The sequence below is a fragment of the Budorcas taxicolor genome, chromosome 11 (assembly GCF_023091745.1).
Source record: "Budorcas taxicolor isolate Tak-1 chromosome 11, Takin1.1, whole genome shotgun sequence".
Taxonomy (NCBI): domain Eukaryota; kingdom Metazoa; phylum Chordata; class Mammalia; order Artiodactyla; family Bovidae; genus Budorcas; species Budorcas taxicolor.
In genome coordinates this window covers 72,759,698-72,780,892 of record NC_068920.1, presented here as the reverse complement: position 1 = coordinate 72,780,892, position 21,195 = coordinate 72,759,698, and the positions used below count along the sequence as shown (strand labels likewise).

The following is a 21,195-nucleotide window of genomic DNA, read 5'->3' as shown; positions in this document are numbered from 1 at the left end:
GGAATACTGAAGTGGGTTGCCATGCCCTCCTCCAGGGGATCTTCCTCACCCAGGGATTGACTGCATCTTGTATGTCTCCTGCATTAGCAGACGATTCTTTACCACCAGCGCCACCTGGGAAACCCTGGATGGATGAATGAATGAGTAAATGAATGCACCATCCAGGCTCTCACCTCCTTCAGCTAGACTTTTGCCCCCAGCAACCAGTCCAGAAAGGAGCCCAGAGGGGGAGCTCTCTGGATCTCTGGGCCTGCTCTCCTGGATCTTGGCCCCATCTCCCTGCGGTTGTCACCAGCTTGGCTCACAGAAGCCGGGGGTGGGGGGAGAGCCCCCCTGGGACATGTCTCCAGCCTGGACATTGCTGCTGCAGAGCGGCAGCCACAGCCCTGCTTCAGCTTTGTGGCCACATGACTCCTGAGCGGGCGACTCTCACGGTCTCTGCTGTGTCCTGTCTCCCTTCCCTGTGCCCGGCCCACACAGATCCCTATGCAGTCGTCTCCTTCCTGCACCAGAGCCAGAAGACGGTGGTGGCTAAGAACACCCTGAACCCCACCTGGGACCAGACGCTCATCTTCTACGAGATCGAGATCTTTGGCGAGCCGAGCAGCATTGCCGAGCAGCCGCCCAGCATTGTGGTGGAGTTGTATGACCACGACACCTACGTGAGTCTGCCCGCCTCCCTTGCCCAGCCCTCACTGGCCACCCTCTCCAGGGCCCAGCACCCAGGGGGAGATGCTGCTGTGAGGGATGGGTGCCCCGCCAGATGGGCGCTTCCCGAGGCTGGGGCTGGTGGCTTCTCCCTGACCCCACAGGCTGCAGAGTGGTGAAAATTTCAGAGTAATTACACATGAATTGCTGGCAAGTGTGCTGGGTCCATGAGAGAGGAAAGGGACAGATCTGGCCAGGGTGCTTTGCTGTGGGTTGGGAGCCTGGGTTTTCTCTGTCTCTAGCTTGCTTATAAGATCCCAGTTGGGTTCCCCCTCCTCATTGGAGAGCTGCATTGACTCCACACATTGTACTGGGCCGAGTGGCCCCTCATGTGGGGTTCCCAGTCCAGATGAGAGCCGGGGCTCAGGGGCCACAGGCAGGGGCTCCTCCTGAGAGCCGGGGCTCAGGGGCCGCAGGCGGGGGCTCCTCCTGAGAGCCGGGGCTCAGAGGCCGCAGGCAGGGGCTCCTCCTGAGAGCAGGGGCTCAGGGGCCACAGGCAGGGGCTCCTCCTGAGAGCTGGGGCTCAGGGGCCACAGGCAGGGGCTCCTCCTGAGAGCCGGGGCTCAGGGGCCACAGGCAGGGGCTCCTCCTGAGAGCCGGGGCTCAGGGGCCACAGGCGGGGGCTTCCTCCTGAGAGCCGGGGCTCAGGGGCCACAGGCGGGGGCTCCTCCTGAGAGCCGGGGCTCAGGGGCCACAGGCAGGGGCTCCTCCTGAGAGCCGGGGCTCAGGGGCAGCAGGCGGGGGCTCCTCCAGGGAGCCGGGGCTCAGGGGCCACAGGGAAGGGGCTCCTCCTGAGAGCAGGGGCTCAGGGACCACAGGCAGGGGCTCCTTCTGAGAGCAGGGGCTCAGGGACTGCAGTCAGGGGCTCCTCCAGGGAGCCGGGGCTCAGGGGCCGCAGGCGGGGGCTCCTCCTGAGAGCAGGGGCTCAGGGACCACAGGCAGGGGCTCCTCCTGAGAGCAGGGGCTCAGGGGCAGCAGGCGGGGGCTCCTCCAGGGAGCCGGGGCTCAGGGGCCACAGGGAAGGGGCTCCTTCTGAGAGCAGGGGCTCAGGGACTGCAGACAGGGGCTCCTCCAGAGAGCCGGGGCTCAGGGGCCACAGGGCAGGGACTCCTCCTGAGAGCAGGGGCTCAGGGACTGCAGACAGGGCCTCCTTCTGAGAGCCGGGGCTCAGGGGCTACAGGGCAGGGGCTCCTCCTAAGAGCCGGGGCCCAGGGATTGCAGGCAGGGGCTCCTCCAGGGAGCCGGGGCTCAGGGGCCGCAGGCGGGGGCTCCTCCTCACAGCAGGGGCTCAGAGGCCACAGGGCAGGGGCTCCTCCTGAAAGCCAGCTTGTGATACAAGCTGGGTCCTTTCTGGGCACGGAGCAGGGGGTGGTGCTCTCCCACAGAACCTGCTGCGCTGCTGGGAAGGCTCTGTAGGCGTGCTTCCCAAATGAGGGCCACTTGCAGCGTGTGCTGCTGAGCAGTTGAAATGTGCCTAGTCCAACTGAGAAGACGTATTTTCTTTGTTTTTCAGTTTAATCCACTAAACGTAAATTTAACTGCTGGATGCTGGTGGCTCCTGTATAGGACAGGAAAAGTTCAGGAGGGAGAGAGTGGTGGGCTGGAATGTGACAGGCTCTGGGGAATGTGAGATTGAGGTGTTGGGATGAGGCAGGGGGTATTAGCACAGTACGAGGGAGGGCCAGGGTGGGGAGGGAAGAGCAAGGAGTAGAGGTCAGGGGATTGGAGGTGTAGCGGAGTCCGGGAAACATTTTATAAAGGAGGGGTGGGATGCTACTGGGAGAGAGACACGAGGTTGGCCAAGCGGCCCTGCCCGGGTTGTGGGTAGCAGTGGAAGAAAGGGAAGGGGGCCGAGTTTCAAAGATGTGTCCAGAAAGAGTTGCCATGACTGGGTAGGATGGTGTGATGACCGGAGGGTGGCTGAAGGTGATGCCAGTGAGGGCACCCCCACCAGGTGACAGCGGGCAACGCAGGCCTGGACTGGGGAGGCCGGCCTGCTGGCTCTGCCCTTGGAAGAAAAAGCTGGCTCCATGGGGGCTGAGCCACTGGAGGAAGGGTCTTTTGGGGAAGAGCTCAGGGCCTGGAACCTTGGGGGAAGGAATGAGTGGGAGCTGGCAGGACTGCAGGGTTCTGGACCAGGGGACGTCACAGAAGTAGGTGCAAGTGCTGGCATGGGGCGGGCGGGAGGCCACTGGACTTGGTCTCACTCTTCCCATAGCACGTCACCTCCACTTTCACCAATGTCACGCAAATGTCACTCTCTCTCCTTCAGGCCAGTGCCTGCGAGGGACCCCAGTGGTAGAGCACCATGGCCTCTCCTGGGTGGGTGGGCCCCGGGGTCCTGCTTATTGATAACATAGTCAGATGAAGCTGTACCTGTTGGCAAATATCCGTTGCCCTGAGCTCCTGCAGTCCTGGCTGCCCGGGCTCTGCAAGGATGCCCCTCCTCCAGCCTCTCCATGACCCAGTGACTAAAGGGCAACACTGAGCCCAGGGGAGCCTCCGGGATCCTCCCCACCGCTGTGGCTGGTGCCCACTCTGAGGGTCTGTGCTGGATTCTCCCTCACTGAGGGGGCCATCTAGCTGGTGACCACTCCAGATGGCTCTGGACAATGTCCTCAGCAGTGAGGTGACCACAGGTAGGGATGCCTCCCAGCCCTGGCCCGGGTTTTTCCGGATGAGTGCCCTTGGGCAAGCCACCAGGGCTTGAGACGGCTGCAGCACCATCTGGCTGAGACCCAGGTGCTGTCTGTGGCCCCTGTCCTGGGGAAGCTAACCGTAAGGCTGGAGTTCACAGGTCAGCAAGGTCCCAGGGGTCCACATCAAAGGGCTGAACTTGGGCAGGGCTGTGGGTGATGGCTGAGAAGAGCAGAGTGCAGCAGGGTAGGGGAATGGCCAGAGTAAAGGCTGGGGTGAGGCCAGCTGAGCGCAACAGCTAGAGTGGAAGACATGTGGGAAGGGATGAGACGGGGGCGCGAGCGGGCTCCAGCGAGCGGCCCTTCCATGCCAGGAGGGCTTCACACCTCAGCCTCTAGGCACTGCAGGTCATGGAAGGCACAGAGCAAAGGAATGAAAAGATGCAAACTTCATTTTAACAAGATGCATTTAATTTGATGAGCATGATCACAGTCTCCCCATGTGGAAACTGGAGGAGAGGGGGTCTGAAGGTGAAATGAATAGGAGAGACAGAAGTCCTGGGAAATGTCAAGCACTTGTATTGCTGAGGACATTCAGGAAATGCTAGGTGGCTATCACTTTTGACTCTAATGGGCTTAGAGCTTGGTTAAATTGAAGCAAGGTGAATGCTAGTTGGACCAACAGAGGGCCTCTGTGATGGGAGTCAGCTCTAGCAACAGTGGCATGGGGCCACACACATGTTTTCCTCACAGCCTTCTAAGGGAGGCAGAACTTACCATTTTGCACCAGGGGCTGCCCTGACTTCTGAGGCCGTTTCCAGTTCAGGTGGCCAGGTGTAGGTCTGGTGACAACTCTGAGGCCCCCAGACCTGGGGCTGGGGGACGCTGACTCTCCTTTCTCCACGCTTGGTCTAGGGTGTAGATGAGTTCATGGGACGCTGCATCTGCCAGCCGAGCCTGGAACGGATGCCCCGGCTGGCCTGGTTCCCACTGACGAGGGGCAGCCAGCCCGCCGGTGAACTGCTGGCCTCTTTTGAGCTCATCCAGAGAGAGAAGGTGAGGCTGGTCCACGTCTGGATTCAGGAGGCCCAGGTCGGGAGCGCCTAGCCGGGGAGGGTGGGAGGCCCGGCGAAGGGATGGTCTGGTGGAGGCGAGGGGCCTCGGATACATCCTTCTTCCCTCACCAAGGGCCTGCGTTTAGCGGAGCGCTGAAGGGCCACCTCTGCATCTTAGGCCTCCTGCCAGAACCAGTTTTGTCCATCTTTTCTGAACCCCAAATCAAGACGCGATCTACACTGGGGCAGAAAGTTGAAATCTGAACTGTGTTCAAATGTCTGAGTCCTCTGGTCATTGCATGCCTTTTTCCTGACACAGTTTCTGGGAGAAAGACCTCTGTCCTCTGCTTAGGGGGCCTAATTGTCCTGGGGAAGGGGACTTCAGGGACAGGGCAGGACAGGACGTCTGTTCTAGTGCTGGCTCACCACAGCCTAGCTGTGTGACCCTGGCCAGCCACTTCCCTGCTATAAAATAGGGGGTGTGGGTTAGAGCCATGTCTTCCAATTTGCTCTTAGTGTGATGTGAACCTCTAAAATGTAAGCCGGCCAGAAGTGAGGCTGCTGTGGTGGAAGTGTCTGGAGGGGACATGGCATGCGGCTAACCTGGCTTCCCTTGCACCTGCCTACCAGGCACTTCCCAGGAATCCTGAGGCTTTCCAGGAATAGTCTGCAGATCCTGGGACTGTCCAATCGCAGACATATTCCATGAGTGTCAACTTGTGGTTGGGAATGTGTTTGCTTGGCCAGGGCAGAAAGGATGCTGGTGGGGCCTTGGGTGACAGGCGCCTAACCAGAGGTCTTTTTTTCACCCTAGCCGGCCATCCACCATATTCCTGGTTTTGAGGTAAGGCTCACTCTTAACTTTGCTTCTTCAAGCTCGCCCCCTCCCCGTGTTTGCAGCCCCCTCCCAGGCTAGGAAGGGCAGTAGGCACACGTCACCACCATCCTGCCTTCAAGCCGAGGAAGGTGTGGGTGAGGTCTTAGGGGCAGGGTGGGTGGGGGCTGGGGTCCCTGCCTAGCTCAGGCTTCCCTGCCTTTTTTCCCTGAGAAGTCCAAGGATCACAGAAGACTCAGATGGAAGGGACCACGTCGGTCATCCAGCCCAGTGGCTGTCCGCTGGGCTGCGTGTTGGAATCCCTTGGATAGATTTAATACTCACCAGTGCTCAGTGCCAGCACAGACCAAATGCAGTACAATCTTTTGGGGCTGTGGCTCAGGCACTGGTATCATTCAAAGCTGCCCTGGAGATGGGACTGTGCAGCCAGAGCTGAGAACTGTTGACTCAGGCCAGTGGTTCTTAGCATAGCATCACCAAGGTAGGTATTGTTAGAAATGCCAAACTGGGGTCCCACTTTGGACCTACTGAGGCCAACTCTGAGAGGCAGCGCAGCACCTTGGGTATTTTCGAGCCCTCCCGGGGATTCCCTTTCAGAATCACTCACCTGTCAGAAAGTCTGATCAACTGACTGTAGTTCCCAGCTCAGTGTTCCCACCGAGATCCAGTTTTCTTTCCTCTGCTAGTGATGGGGACTTGGTTCCCATCACCCTCCTCCCCTTCCTTCTCCTGAGGGTCATGAAAAATGTACACCTTTTTCTGGTACCCGGGCTGACTTGATTTGGGAATCGTATACTTGGCCAAGGGTTGCCCAGCGGCAGCTTTGAGAGCCTAGGCAGTTGGGCTCTGTCCAGAAGCCTCCCAGCTTATGAGGCAGGGAAGTGAATACGTTTAGTCGCTCAGTCGTGTCCGACTCTTTGCGAGTCCGTGGACTCCTGCCAGGCTCCTCTGTCCATGGGATTCTCCAGCCAAGAATACTGGAGTGGGTAGCCGTTGCCTTTCCCAGGGCATCTTCTCGACCCAGGGATCGTAGCTGGGTCTCCTACATTCCACGCAGATTCTTTATTGTCTGAGCCACCAGGGAGGCCCAGAGCGGCAGGGAGCCCAGACACATTTGCAGGTAGTTCTGTATAAGACCTCCTCCCATCCCTTTCATCTCACTCCCTCTCCTGCTTCCTGTCCAGTCCAAGTGCCAGCTCTCAGGTCCGCCAGCCCTGCGCATCAAGCTGCTCCTCGGTTCTCCAAGTCCATAGCTCCAGTAGCAGCTCCAGGGATCAGCCCTGACTGCAGCCTAGGACTGACGCACAGGGCCTGGGACCCCCCACCACCTGTCAGTCAGTCAGTCTCCTTTCTTCTGTCACTTGTAGAGATGCCTGGGCTCTAGGTTCACGTTTGGCCTCTCCTAGCAGTTTCTCTGCATCAGCGTCTGTTGTACCTTCCTTCTTCATTGCAGGGACCAGACAGAGAGTGTGTCTGGGCAGCACACCCCCCTCACCCTAGATGGGAAGCGTTTTCTGTTGGCTCCTTTAGGGGGATATCTGGCATGCTGGGCTCTGCCCCAGCCTAGTGCTCCTTGTCACTAATGGTGAACTTCTTTCCTCTGGCTCTCCTCCCTCCACCGTCTCCTGGATGTGGACTGCCCCATGGTGGGGTCCAGGTACAGGACACAACAGGGATCCTGGAAGAGGTGAGCTGGACCCTCACAGCTGGGGCCTGTGGCTGGGTGGGCGGGCAGAGACAGAGGGAAGAGGAAGGCCATGCCTGGGAGCCTTCCTGGTTCCTGGCGCTCCAGTGTGTGGCTGTCACATGGTCCCCTGTGTGGATTTCATTTCCCGCTCTTTGCATGGATCCAAGGTTGCCTGGGCTGTGTCCTGATGTGATTCTGGCCTTAAGTGGATTGCTGCTATGTTGGAAGTCACATTTACCCAGACCCCAGGGACAGCAGTACGGAGCCTCATCTGGCTGAGTACCAGGTGGAATGTTTTCAAGAATGAACATGTTCATAAGGGGACAGAAGAGTCAAAGAAGCCTTGCTGGCGGAGGTGGCATTAGGCATTAGATATTGTTGCAGTGCTTAGGAAAAAGGTGGGGAACATGCTTTTGACCCAACAGAGCAAGTGCCAGTTTGGGGACTGGCTGGTTTAGGGTATAGCGTGGGTTGGGGATTCCTAGGTTCTGGGAGAAGCCTGGAGTTTGCATCCAAAAGAAGCAAGGCTGTGTCCTTTGCTATGGCGGATGAGGAGCACCTTTCTTTATGGCCTCCTGTGAACGTGTGAGTGGGTGCTCCTGACTGAGCTGGGGCAGAGGCCTGGGCAGAGAGACAGGAAGGAGAGCCCTGGTCAGATGGGGGCTGGGAAAAGGGCAGCCACTTCCTGCCAACAGGGAATCCCCAGGCTGGGAGCGGACACCATTTGACATTTTCAGTGCAATTTGGACTTGAAGCGCAGGGTCAGGATGTGGGATTCGCAGGCCTGGCGCCCCTTACCTCACTTCCTTCAGCTCCCAGACCGAGGTGGGGTCCGCCAAGTGAGCTGGCTGTAATTGCGCCTGACAGGCAGCCTCCTACTTCTGGCTGCAGTTGCGAAAGACTGCCGATTTGGAAAGGGGACCGGAGTCCTGTCCGGGGAAGCAGCACGGAGCCCTCTCTCTTGATTGAGAGCGTTCTGTGGCCAAAACCCACAGCCTGCTCTGAAGAAGACCCAGCCCAGGGATGAGTTATTAAAAAAAGTTAAAATCCTTAATAACTGGATTTGTAATATATAACAGTGGAGGCTCAGATTCCAAGAGCAGGATCTGGCTGTGGTCTTGTCAGGAAGCAAATCAAAATCTGCAGCTTTGGGGCCAGAGCCCGACAAGGGCAAAGTGTCTTACTGCAGGGCCGGCCGGCCACAGGCCGAGGCGGGTATGGGTTAGCAGCACCAGAGGAGAGCAAGTCCTGAGGGTTTGCTGGGCACAGGGCTGGGCTAGCACCTCCCAAGGGTCCTAGGCCCAGGAGGGTAGATGGAGTATCAGCTAGTCTAGGGAACCATCCCAGAGGGTGATCCATGACCCCTTCATCCCCAGAGGTGGCCCGCAGATCACCCTGTCCCTCTGCATTTGAAGGCTAAGGTTCAGGCCGAGGTCCTGAGTCCTTTCTGGTTTTAAGAATCCCTGGGGACCGGGTGGAGGCAGGTTAGTCTTCCTGCTGCCTCTGGTCCTGCAGGAAGCCTGACGCCTTAGCAAGATTTTTCTGTCTTCCTTGCTTTAGCCAGGCTCCTGCTTGGTATCCCTCATTCAGCCCTCTCCAGGCTCCCAGCTTGATCCCTGTGAAGAGTGCTCCAGCCGTGACCTGCGAAAGCCCTGCCGGGAGCTTAGATTCTAGGCCACTGGCCATGGGGGCCCTCAAAAGTCTGGGAGCAGAGATGGGTGTGTTAGGAAGCTGACTGGCTGCAGAGAGGTGTGGGTTGGGGAGCGAGGGGTTAGGAGAGACCAGCTAGGAGGCTTTTGAGACTGATGTGAGGGGGGCCTAGGCCAGAGAGGGAAATGGAGAGAAACAGTGACTCTGGAGGGTGGTTTAAGGACAGCCGCTCCAGTGGGGATGGCCTTTGGGACAGCAGGCGTGGGTGGGAGGCGGGAATGAGGTGAGAGGCCACTCCCCGGGCTGAGGACTCCTACAGCTGGAGGCCAGTGGGGATGGCTTCCTGGAAGAGATGACTCTGTGCTCCCTTTGGGGGTCCAGTGCCTTGGGCTAGGGGCATGGGTGGTGGGCAACGAGATATCCCCTATGCCAGGCATTTTGCCCACCTGGAGGGCCCCTCTCTGAGTGCTTTTGGTGGGGAAAGGAGACTGTTGCATTGCATCCTTGAGGTTTCGCTGTGGGGGAGACCCAGGTTCTCGGGGAGGGAGGGGACAGCTGCTTCCCATGCAGCCCCCAGCCTTCCTGTCTGTCCCTTGCTGTTGGCTCCTCTTCTGAATCCTCGCTCTTCCCCTTGTCCAGCTCTGCTTCTGCGTTTCCCTCTTTCTCTGTTTGCTCCTTGGCCCGGACCTGCTCTCTCCCTCCTTCTCCCGCCTCTTCTGAGCCCTCTGTCTCGTTTCTTTTCCTTTTTGTCTGGAGAACAAAGGCAGTCTGCGCTGCCAAGGGGAATGAGTTCAAAGAAAATGCAATTTTAGATTTCCTGAAAAATGGAGAGCACACAGGCACGTGTAAGTGTGTGCAAATGTATACACTCATGAGAGCATGTATACGTGCATGCACACGTGCGTGCACACACACACACACACACACACACACACACTGCAGAAGAGGTGATGGCAGATTCCTTAATAACTGAGGGCCCCGAGCCAGTGCAGAGGAAGGCCCTTTCTGGAGACCCTTGAGGTGGGTCGGGGCTTGTGGTCCTGAGTACCTCAGGGGGCGTGGTTCGGAATACTGCCCTTGTTTCTGCTACTCCTGTCTTGCCCCGTGGATGGATGTCCTGGAAGAAGGCAGAGCAGACTCATGGATTTTTTGCTGTGACTTGGGGGCCAACCAGATGTCACTCCATCCCCCTCCTAATCCAGGCAACAGGCTATGGCTTTTAGTCTGAGATATCCAGGAGATGTACCCTCCTGTACCCCCAAATTCTCCAGAAGGAAAAATTTGGTGTTTTGCAATCAGGAAAATAAGCCCAGTGGTTCCCCCTGCCCCGACCAGCCCCCTATCCCTCCCCCAAGGCTTTAATTTAAAACACTGTTTTTCCTGGGAAGTGTAATTAGAGCAGCATGTTGTTCCTAACGAGCTGGGTGGGGCAGGCAGACAGTGGAGCCCTCCCAGCCCGCCTGGCTGGAGCTCCCCAAGGAGCCAGGGTCTGAGCGTTCAGAGGGTCCCCTGACTGTGCCCCGCAGGGTGGAGTGGGTGTCTATGGGCGACTGGTCGCGGCACTGCCCTTGGTGGCTGGAGGGGCCGCCTGCACTTGCCCCTCCACTGGGGATGAACACAAGGCTGTCTAGTGTGGTGGCCTCTAGGACTGGGAGACAAAGCAACCCTCATGGCCCATGGCCTTGATTCCCTGCACTGAACTGGCCAATAGGGTGGATAGATGAAAGTGGGTAGAGGGTGGATTCTGCTCGAGTGGGAGACAGAGCCTCATCTGTCCTTGAGACCTTGTCCTCTTGGCCTGCACTATCTTGGTGAGCACTCTGCTCACCTGTAGAGCCCCATCTGTGCAGCAGCCCTGGGTCTGCTCTCCATTCAGGCAGGGTGGGGAGCCTCCTGTTGTGTGGCTGCCCCTGAGGTCTGTGGTCCTCAGAGTCCCCGGTCACACTTAGGACAGTGAATCAGGACACCCCTGTGGTGCTTTCAGCCTGCATCCGCCCCCTCCCTGGCTGGCTGTGCTGACAGGGGTCACAGCAGCCCATCCCACTGAGAATCGCTGCCCAGGAAGGAGGTGTTGTGCCTCTCAGATGGGCTCGACTGGATGGAGAAACCTGGGCACAGGAGTGGCCGTTTGGCTGGTACTATAGGACTCTCAAGTGTGAGATGTTGGAGACCAGTCAGAACCTTGGGAAACTGGAGCCCAGGGTCACTTAGAGGGAAAAGAAGTCAGAGAGAGGTAGTAAGGAGTTTCTGGAGTGGTTGGGGAGATTTTCTGGAGGATGTAGAGTTTGAACTAGGCCCTAAAAGATGTGGTTGATTCTGGAAGATGGCAAAAGAAGCCCATGCAAACAGAGAGAGCCCTGAGCAGGCCCAGGGGAAGGAGGCTGGTGAGGATGCAAGGCTGTTGCAGACAAGAGTGTTGGGAAGGATGGAGAGTGTATTGGAGTAAGTTCTTTCTCCTCCCAGCCCCCCACCATTCACCCTCTGCCATCCCTCTCTCCCTTCAATCATCTGATCCTAAGCCTCTGTTTATTGGACAGGGGATTCAGCTGTGGTCCCTGCGTGCAGAATTGCTAGTTTAACAAGTCAGTTGGGATAGTTTAGTCATTCAGTCGTGTCCGACTCTTGCTACCCCATGGATTGTAGCCCGTCAGGCTCCTCTGTCCATGGGATTTCCCAGGAAAGAATACTGGAGTGGGTTGCCATTTCATTCTCCAGGGGGTCTTCCTGACCGAGGGATCAAACCCACGTCTCCTGCATCTCTTGCACTGCAGACAGACTCTTAACCACGGAGCCACCTGGGAAGCCCATTGGTTTAACGTGGGACACAGACAAATGAACACATAGAAATGACAAGGGTGATGTGTCTTTCAATGGGACAAGTTGCTCTGAAAACTGTGGGGTGCTTAACTTAAACTTGGGGCTCCAGGGAAGACTTAAAGACCCAGAGTCTGAATTGGAGGTAGCCAGATGAAGTGGGTAAAGGGTCCTTTGGATAGGAGGACCAGTGAGCTCCAACCTCACAGAGAATCTGGTGCCTCCTGCAGCCTGCTGGCATTCAGAGGGATGGGTGTTGAGTGTTTCTGGGGAGGTGGCTGGTCACTGCTTGGGGTCCTGCAGTGGAAAGTTAGTGGTGAGGCGTGAGACCAGAGAGGTCAGCAGAACTAGAAGATGAGGGGTCTTGGAGGCCGCGTCAAGGAGTTTGGGCTTCATCCTGAGTGGGTGGGGAAACTTTGAAGGGTTTTAAACAGAGTGACATTCTTAGAAATTGCCTCCTGGCTGCAGAGTACAGTTCTCACTCATTGTTGGAAGGAGATGCCAGATGCCAGATGCCAGAAGATGCCAGACGCCAGATATCACTTGTTGTGTTGTTGTTGTTTAGTTGCTAAGTTGGTCTGACTCATTTGCGACCCCATGGACTATAGCCTGCCCAGCTCCTCTGTCCATGGGATCTCCCAGGCAAGAGTCCTGGAGTGGCTTGCCACTTGCATCTCCAGAGGATCTTCCCAACCCAGGGATTGAACCTGCGTCTCCTGCATCGCAGGGGGAATCTATACTGCTGAGCCATCATGGGAGCCCCAGATGTCATTAGGAGGAGGCAAAACAGGGTGGTGAGCCAAACCCAGGAAAGAAGACGGGTGCGTGGGCAAGGGAGAGCTGTAGGAGACAGGTGTCTGAGGCTTGGGGACCAACAGAGGGGAAGGAGAGTCACGAGTGGCATGGGGCTTCACGGCTTGGCTGTCCGGGTGGATGGTGGGGCTGGTTTCTGAGATGACATTTGAAGAGAGTAGGTTTGAGGGGGAACTTAGAGAATCCAGTTTGGGACAAGTTCAGTGTGAGAAGCTGGAAGGACACATGGATGAAATAGCAGTAGGGTTGGAAATGTGAGTCTGGGGCTTAGGAGAGACGTGTGGGAGAAGAAAGCCTAGGAGAGCGCTGGGCTGAGGAGCAGGAGGAGGCTGCCTGGAGACGCAGCCCACAGCGGGGAGAGAGGGCAGAGAGGCCAGCGGTGAGGAACCAAAGGGACCGTGTTAGGAAGGAGGCCGAGGTCACCTGGCCAGATGCTGCTGAGGGAGGGAGAGAGCTGGGAGCCTGTGAGCTGCGTTTGAGCTACCAGCAAGTTGTTGTTAATTTTGGAGAGAGAAATTTCCAGGGAGGGGGTGCAGAGGGCAGAGTGAGTGCATGGGGCCAAGGGTGGCCTGGAAGTGAGGCAGGGGTGGGGGATGGACGCAGCCCTTTTTGGGAAGCGAGGGAAGAGTAGCCACAGAGAGAAGGCGTGGACAGACCTGAGAGGCCATCTCGAGACCATCTGTAAACGGGGAAGGGAAACAGGCAGCGGATAGCGTGGAGAGCTGGGGAGGGCTGGATGGGACCGGGTCGGGGAGCAGAGCGTGGGGAGGCACAGATCCACCGTGACAATGAGTGTGCTCAGTGGGGAGGGGCAGAGGGCCGCCTGACACCTGGCAGGAGGAGGGAGCCCCACAGAGGCGGGGATTCTGGGGAGTGGCAGCAAAGGGCAGGACCGAGGATGTCCTGGGGCTCCTGAGGGTGGCATGGCGGATGGAGGTGGCCTTGGGATGAGAATGGGGTGCCTGTGCCTGGTAAGCTGCCCCGTGGACACACCCCTAACTGCTGTTTCTGCTTGTCTCTCCTCCCGCCGGCCGGGCCTGGCCTCCGCAGCTGTGTGCACCTGCCTTCTTCCTCCAGGGCCTCCTGCCAACGGTACTGGAGCCCAGTCTTCTCCAGGTTCTTGTTCCCTGTCCTCCTCTGTGACCAGGTTCCTGCAGTGGGGAACCTGGGGCACCGCACGGAGACACGAGTGTCCTCACGGGGAGCTCGGGGGAGCCCAGCGGGACGGTGGGGCATGGAAGTGAGGGACAAGCAACCAAAGGGATGCTGCTCAGAGTTTGGGGGCCTGGAGAGAAGTGTTCTGGGGGGAAATGTATTCCTGAGTTTTCCCGGTGATTTCAGGAGAACATTGCAACCGTGTGAGGAAGGTTTGGTCTTTCTGCCTCCCCACCCAGGAGCCTGGGGCTGCTCCCTTCCTGACCTCTTCTACTTGTCCATTTTATCATGGTCTTTTGGCCTTGGGCCCACGGTTGGCTGGGCATCAGCCTCGAGCAGGCCACGAGCAGGCTTCCAGGCATAACCTTTCTGAAAGTGAGGTGACCCCTGCTACGCAGTTGTCACAGCAGGTGGCCTTGCAGTGCCAAGGGTGGACACCAAGCCAGGCATGTCCACAGTGGCCAGGCCACTGCGGGCTCTGCCCCCAGCCTCCGGGGCACAGTCATGTGGACTGTGGCGTGCACAGCAGCCCTGGGTGTGCCCAGGCCCGCCCTGCTCATCACTCTTCCTCATGATGGCATCTGTTTCAGTCTGAGAATGTGGGTGCGTCCTGTATCTTGTCACCTGCCTTGTGGGTCTGGAGGAAAATGATGAATTTCTTCATGTTGTGCTTTGGTGACACTGGGATAGCCATGAAGCTGGTGCTGTTCTGAGAGGTGCCTCTGATGGCTCAGCTCTGCTCAGTCAGTGGGGCTGGTGAACAGCAACTCTAGTGATGAAACCAGCGGCACTTCCAACAGCACACTGGTCGCTACAGTCCCTGCTCTTTATTAAGCATCTCCCATGTGCCAGAAACACTTCACATTTGTTCTCTTGTTAAATTCTCAGAGCAATTTTGTAAGGGTGTCATCCTGGATCTTCACATGAGCGTACTGGACCACAGAGTTTGAATAATTTGCCCAAGGTCAGACAGCTCAGAAGCCGCAAGGTTAGGACTAGGACCAAGGTCTGGTTTGATTTTAGAAATCAGCACCACCGCAGGTCAGTGTGCCATGGGCAGGAGTGACAGCTGGGGTTGGCTGTGAAGGGATGAGGTGGGAGGAAGCTGGTGTGTTTCAGCACTCCAGCTGTCCCACCATCGACATCAGGGCATCTGCAGATGGATGCAACGTCCTTTGAGAAGGAACCCAGAGCGAGTCAGCTTGGAGAACGAACCCAATGACTCCATTGCTTCTTACTGCAGTTATGTGAGGCAAGCTCTGTAGAGCACACAGCACAGCCCTTGGATTCATAGCTGACGTTTCCTGGGTGTCAGGGCCTTCGTAGACGGGTGGTCAGGTTGTGCACTGCGTGAGCGCACTGGGTCTACGGGAGTGCAGTTTCCAGGGCAGGCATCGGACATCGGTATTTATTATAGTAACTTCCAGCAGGTGGCAGTAAAGTGTCTTGTTCCAATAAACTAGTAAACTAGGATGATTTTCTGACATGCAAGTAAAGAGCTTTAAGAAAGGGACATCTTTTTCTAATTGTCACAAAGTTGCCATGTGGACTCCTATTGAGAGTTTACATGAACCAGGAACTCTTTTAAATGTTATCAACTTCTTCAAGCCTCACATTAAGCTTTAGAGGTTGATAATTTTTAATAACCATTTTGTAGATGAAAACCCTCGAGCCATAGAGGAGTGAAATAACTTATTTGACTCAGTAAGTGGTGGAGTTGGGATCCGTTCACACCCAGAGCCCGTGTTCGTAACCACTGCCAGACGTGGTAGTTGTCTAACCCACAGGGATACCTGCTTCTGGTGCTTCAGCTGCTTACCTGTGTATTAATAGCTTTTCAGGATTCTCGCCCAAGTCTTTTTTGGCAGACCCATGGCAGGCAGAATTGCCCCCCTGGCCTCTTGCCACGGTGTGGAGGCGCCTTCCCAGCAGGCCGGTTGATGCCTGGGGTGGCAGGCTTTTCCAGCCCTGCCTCCTGTTTGTAAGTGCCTCTTCTGGCTCACAGTGCAAGCATTCTGTTCAGGTGTGCCACACCTCAGGACAGGTGCGAGAGGCGGGATTTGGGGGCTGGCCAGTGTCTGTGGATCTGTGGGGGCTGGAGATGGAACACACGGCGGGTGATCAGTTGGGAGGGTCTGAGCTGGGCGCGGGAGCGGCTAGCAGGTGGGCATGTGGTCCTCTCGGGACTGAGACGGGCTGAAGTGGACGTGTCAGGGTGGGCTGGACAGTGCATGTGTGTGCACGTGTGTGCACGTGCGTGGGACAGGGACTGGGACCCCCGGGCGGCTCATTGTTGGGAGGAGTCGTGGCCTGGGGCTTGTCTGAAGCAGACTCACCTGACCCCTGGGCCGAGGTGCTGGCGTTGCGGCCCTGGAGAAGAGGGTGTCTGGGAAACTGACTGAGCTCTTGTTCCTGTCTGCCCGCTTGCCCCCTTGTGTCCTCGCCGCTCTACTTCTGTGTCTCTCCACACATGCACTTTCTTTCCATCTCATCTGTCCTCCTCTCTTGTCTTTCTGCCTTGGGCTTCCTCCTGCCTTTGTCTCCCTTCTACCTCGTGCCCTGCAGTCAGAGGACACGGACCTGCCCTACCCGCCGCCCCAGAGGGAGGCCAACATCTACATGGTCCCCCAGAACATCAAGCCGGTTCTCCAGCGCACCGCCATCGAGGTGAGCCTGCCCCCACCACGGGGGTGGGGGTTGGGGGCCTCCCCTTTTCTGGCCCAGCCTTGCCCGGGCCTGGGGCCTTTCCAGCTGCTCTCCTCACTCCACACCCCCAGATCCTGGCGTGGGGTCTTCGGAACATGAAGAGCTACCAGCTGGCCAGCGTGTCCTCCCCGAGCCTGGTGGTGGAGTGCGGGGGCCAGTCTGTGCAATCCTGTGTCATAAAAAACCTCCGGAAGAACCCCAACTTTGACATCTGCACCCTCTTCATGGAAGTGGTGAGCCTGACCTCCCTGCGGTCTGCTGCCTACCGGAGTCCTGGTGCTTAGAATTTCCTCGCAGCCCCAGGCAGTCTGGGGTCCAGCTCCCTGCAGGATTCTGCCTGGCTCATGGTCTCGCTCCCACCTCCTTTGAGAACAGGAGGAAATGCTTGCTGTCTCCTCCCTGGAGGAGCCGCAGCCTGCACACAGCACAGAGGGCGCCAGCTTGGTTCCGGCTCCCCAGATCCTGAGTCCACGGGAGTCCCAAGGACCCACCCGTGGCTGTTTCCTCTCTCAGGGCAGGCCTCAGTCCCCCGGTGCCGTCTGCCAGGGCTTTGACCTTCGGGGATTCCTCCAAATCTTCCTGGACCTAGTCCTCCCCCACCCTGGGCCTTTGCAGAGGGGCTCACCCCTGTGGCCTTTGGCCCCAGGCCCTGCCAGCAACCTGGTTTGCCTGGGCTTAGTGACCAGAGTAAGGCAAATCTGAGGGAAGGAAAATGGTTTGCAAGATGAAAGTGCTGTAGAAATTCTAGGCCCAATGGCTGTCAACAGAAGCCTCCTCTTGGCTGAACCAAAGCCACCACCGGAGGAGAGAATATAAATTATTTCAAGTTGTGTTCAAACTGCTTTTAGGGTTGGGGGAGAAGAATCTGGGTCTGGAAGCCAACTCTTGAGTATCCACTTGCGGGGGGGGGGGGGGGGGGGGGGCGGGGTCTGTCTGCGAGAACTGCTGAGTCCCGGGCCAGCTTCTCCCTTTTCCCCTTCCCCAGCCAGTGAGGGTTCAGGGAGAGGAGACTTGTTTTAACTTTGGGCTGAGCTGGGTGTGTTTGGGGGTTAAAGCTTGAGGGGAAAGTCAGCCTCTGCATGCAGCACTCAAGAGGCAGACAGAGAGGTGGGCGGCTTCTGCCCCACTGGCCCGCTCCTGGGCTGAGCTGACCACCGCTTTGGATTGACGGCCCTTGGGGGTTAGGTGTAGGTTGAGAGTCATTTTCTGCTCCTTGGACTTGTCCTGGGAAGCAGGGCTCTCCTCCCTCTGAGACCTCCTGGAGATGAGGTCAGGCTGTTGTCCAGAGCTTCTCTCTTCCACCACCCAGATGCTGCCCAGGGAGGAGCTGTACTGTCCCCCCATCGTGGTCAAGGTCATTGATAACCGGCAGTTTGGCCGCCGGCCTGTGGTGGGCCAGTGTACCATCCGCTCCCTGGAGAGCTTCCTGTGTGATCCTTACTCAGAGGAGAGTCCGTCCCCACAGGGCGGCCCAGGTAGGGGAGGGGCTCTTGATTGGTGGAGTGGGGGGCAGGGGGGCTGGGGCAGGTGGGCTCCCCTGCTGAGACACGTCCTGAAGCCCTCCTCTTACCTGAATGAGAAGTGAATTTTGCCCAGCTGATGGGAGGGAATGGTGGGAACCTTGTCTTCCTCAGGGCGTTGTCTGGCCCCAGGCTGGGTCCTCCAGGGAGTGGGGGTCGATGCTGTGGTGAGAGGCCGCAGGAGAGGGAGACGCAGGGATCAAAGGGATGAGGAGAGAGGGAACTGGGGAGACGGGACTGCGAAGGATGATGCTGGGAGAGGGAAGGACTGGGGGTGGGAGAGGAAGACACGAGTGAGAAGTGTGGCGAGACCCAAGGCCGAGTCTCATGGCTCGGGAGGGATGAGTCCCCAGGGGAGCCCCTCTCAGGCCTGGACACTGCTGTCCCACCAGATGACGTGAGCTTACTCAGTCCTGGGGAAGATGTGCTGATCGACATTGATGACAAGGAGCCCCTCATCCCCATCCAGGTAGGAAGGGTCCCTGGGCACAGACACTGGTTTACCCTCTCCCCCCACCTTGCTCCCCTTCCTCATCACGCAGCCTCCATAAGACACTCTCCCGTAGCCTGGTGGCTGACACCTGACAGGTGGAGGGACCCAGTTAGGAGCTTTCAGCCTGGAGGGAGCGGGGCGGGGGCTTGCAGGAAACCATGTGGGTCTCCTGGGCAAGACCCAAAGCATCTGAGAAAAACAGCCCTGCACCTTGGAGGCCACGTGGAGGGCTTGCCCCTGGCGATCAGCAGGAAATCAGAGTGGGGGGGGGGGGCAAGAAAGAGGGAAGCAGGACAGGGTGAGGAGTGACTGGCGGTCTCCGGGGTGCCCAGCCCCGTTGCTAGGACCTTCCTTGGGGGGAGATTCACCTTTGGGCTTGTGCTTGGTGGCACCCTGGAGGCAGCTTGAAGGAGGGGTCTGTGTTCAAGCCAGTAGTCCCTCGCGCCCCATCCCCTCCACCTTTGGGAGGGAGTAGGGGCAGGAGGAGGGCCTTGCTGCCAGAGTGTCCAAGAGGCAGCCCTTTGCTCTCTGCTCCGCCTGGTGAAGTGAAACTCGCTCTTTGCGACTCTTTCCGACCCTTTGTGACCCCATGGACTATACAGTCCATGGAATTCTCTAGGCCAGAATACTGGAGTGGGTAGCCTTTGCCTTCTCCAGGGGATCTTCCCAACCCAGGGATCGAACCCAGGTCTGCCACATTGTAGGCAGATTCTTTACCAGCTGAGCCACAAGGGAAGCCCCTTCTACCTGGTGACCCAGGCACCAATGCCAAACAGCATGGGAGGCGGCCTGTGGCATCTCTTACTAAGGGGGGATCACTCTTCCCACCTTGGACTCTGGGGGGCTGTGGGTCCTGTACGGCTGGGACCACCCAGCCTTACCACAGTGGAGATGGACATAGACCTCACTGTTAGCACCAGCCTTGAACAGTTCTGTTCCATCTGCTTGAGGTTGTTACCCTCTTGGCTTTGCTTGACCCTGGCTGCCCCATGGCACCTGGGGCTCCCAGAGCTTCTGGGCTGCCCAGAGCAGAGCCTTCTAGCCTATGTAGACAGCGCATGTGTCCTCAGGCCCACAGCCTATTTATTCAGGGGTGGCATTTTGGAAGGATTCAAATTTTTTAAACAATCAGTCAAATATTAGCCTTGAGAGCAAGAGGACAACCTTGGGTGCTGGGTCAGTCTTGGGGTCCTGAAAGCTGTCCCTGAGATGTGCTTCCAGGGGATTCTCTCTGACATTTAGGGTGAATTTCTGCTTCTTTCCATGCACTTATCTCTTTCACCGTTTTGCTACTTCCAAGGGGACATTGCTGGTGTTCCGTCCTGGGCCACACTGCTGCTGACACAAGAGCTTTATAGTTGCTCTCAAGTGTCACTTGGGAGACCTGGGTTCGATCCCTGGGTCAGGAAGACCCCCTGGAGAAGGAAATGGCAATCCACTCTAGTACTATTGCCTGGAAAATCCCATGGACAGAGGAGCCTGGTGGGCTGCAGACCATGGGGTCGCAAAGAGTCGGACAGGACTGAGCGACTTCACTTTCGCTTTCAAGTGTCACTGGAGCTAAGCATCCTTACAAGGTCCCAGCTGCCCACTTTCTCCCACCTCTCTGGCTCTCCAGGGCCCCACCCCACCACCCTTTCTGCTGGGGACACCTCTGGCCAGCACCAGTCACTCAAGACTCAGCCTAGGTGAGGTCAGCTCCTTCTAGGATTCTGCCCTGGCCCCTCCACTTCTGCAAGTCCTGTCTCTTACCTGGGTCACTGCACTTGCTTAAGTCATGCTGCCGCTGTAAATGTTAGCTTGTTTCCTAGACTAGGCTCAGGGCAGTGAGTGGGGCCCATTCCTTTCTGGGTCCTCAATGCCAGCATAGGGCCTGGCTTAGAGGACGCATTCGAAGAAAGTCTGCCTGCCCAGATGGACAGATGGATGAGTGGATGGATGAGTGGATGGATGCATAAGTAGATGGGTGGGTGGGTGGATAAATGGGTGGGTGGATCCTGCCTACTCTCTGTAGGAGCTTAGAAGGAGCTTCTCTTGCCAGAGGACACCAAATGGAAATTGCAAATACACAGAATTCGGCTGCACTCAAGGCTTGGGTGGGTATTTGTAGCTGAATGAGGCAGATAATTAGCCCCAAGCTTGGTGCCCAGCACTGGCTCCCACCCTTCAGCGGGCCGTCTGGGTCTGTGTGGGGTAGCACAGAGCTGGCCCAGTAGGATTTCCGTTCTGTGCGTGCCGCCCTCAGAATGTCCACAGACTCAGATGGGGAGGCGCTGTGTCGGGGCCTGCTGGCTACAAGCACCGCCAGAGGCAGACAGTGAGTAGGCCCAGGCTGGACGTCCTCCCGGCGTTGACATGAGTGAACCGGGGCCGGGGTAGGAGCCAGAGCAGGGTCGGCAGTCTTTGTGGGAGGACATGGCTCTTGTTGCTGGCCAGGCAGAGGGTGGGGCTGGCTCACAGGGCCCCAGGGGTCCCCAGGGAGAGGCGGCAGTGAGCTCCGCCTCCGCTGGTGGAGGAGGTTTGGATCCTGCCCTCATCCAGCTCCCTGTCTGATGGCGGAGGAGACACAACCTTATTGTCACAGAGCCCCAGGCTGGCAGGGAGACCCGTCCCAGTCTCTAGGGAGCCCTGTCTTGATGGGGTCTGATGGCGGCTTCAGGAAAAAGCAATTCTGTGTTGTGCTTTTCTCTGAGATCACTGTTCTGATTCGGCTGGTCCAGGAAATCTTTCACTGACTCTGTCTTGCAAATCCCTGGTGTAGGACTTGGGAGGACCGGGGCTGACTCAGGAGACTGTGGGTTCCAGACCCAGTGGTTCACCAGATAGTTCTGGCTGGGCTCTTGTCCCCTGTCCCCTTCCCCAGTGCAGGTAGGATGGAGGGCCCTGGTCTCTGGGGACTGGAGGAACAAGAAGTCTAGCAGAATTTGGGACTTTTCTGGCTCCTGTTTGTCTAACCTGTGTCTCCAGGCCAACTTACCATTCCCACTGTGACGCAGCCTCTCCACTGTGCTCACCAGCTGGGGCTCTGAATCCAGCAGAAGGCTCCTCCCCAGCTCCAAATGCTCTCTTCCCACATCTGGCTTCTGTCTTGGTCTCTCCTGTCTCCTCGCTCTGTCACCCCTT

The 21,195-nt window shown here is 57.7% G+C and overlaps 1 protein-coding gene across 22 annotated transcripts in view; it reads left to right on the top strand.

The window, feature by feature from the left end:
• Positions 1 to 21,195, top strand: part of DYSF (dysferlin) — a 224,180-nt gene that overhangs the window by 138,949 nt on the left and 64,036 nt on the right. For 15 of the 22 annotated variants that reach the window (XM_052647736.1, XM_052647726.1, XM_052647740.1 and 12 more), the window contains 8 exons: positions 481 to 662; positions 4,260 to 4,400; positions 5,214 to 5,243; positions 6,892 to 6,921; positions 15,919 to 16,020; positions 16,131 to 16,292; positions 17,369 to 17,534; positions 17,972 to 18,048. In XM_052647736.1, coding sequence (XP_052503696.1) covers positions 481 to 662; positions 4,260 to 4,400; positions 5,214 to 5,243; positions 6,892 to 6,921; positions 15,919 to 16,020; positions 16,131 to 16,292; positions 17,369 to 17,534; positions 17,972 to 18,048 — 890 coding nt within the window. Of the gene's footprint in view, positions 1 to 480; positions 663 to 4,259; positions 4,401 to 5,213; positions 5,244 to 6,891; positions 6,922 to 13,248; positions 13,291 to 15,918; positions 16,021 to 16,130; positions 16,293 to 17,368; positions 17,535 to 17,971; positions 18,049 to 21,195 lie in introns of all 22 variants that reach the window. The other 7 variants (XR_008200104.1, XM_052647718.1, XM_052647724.1 and 4 more) reach the window with 1 other exon arrangement.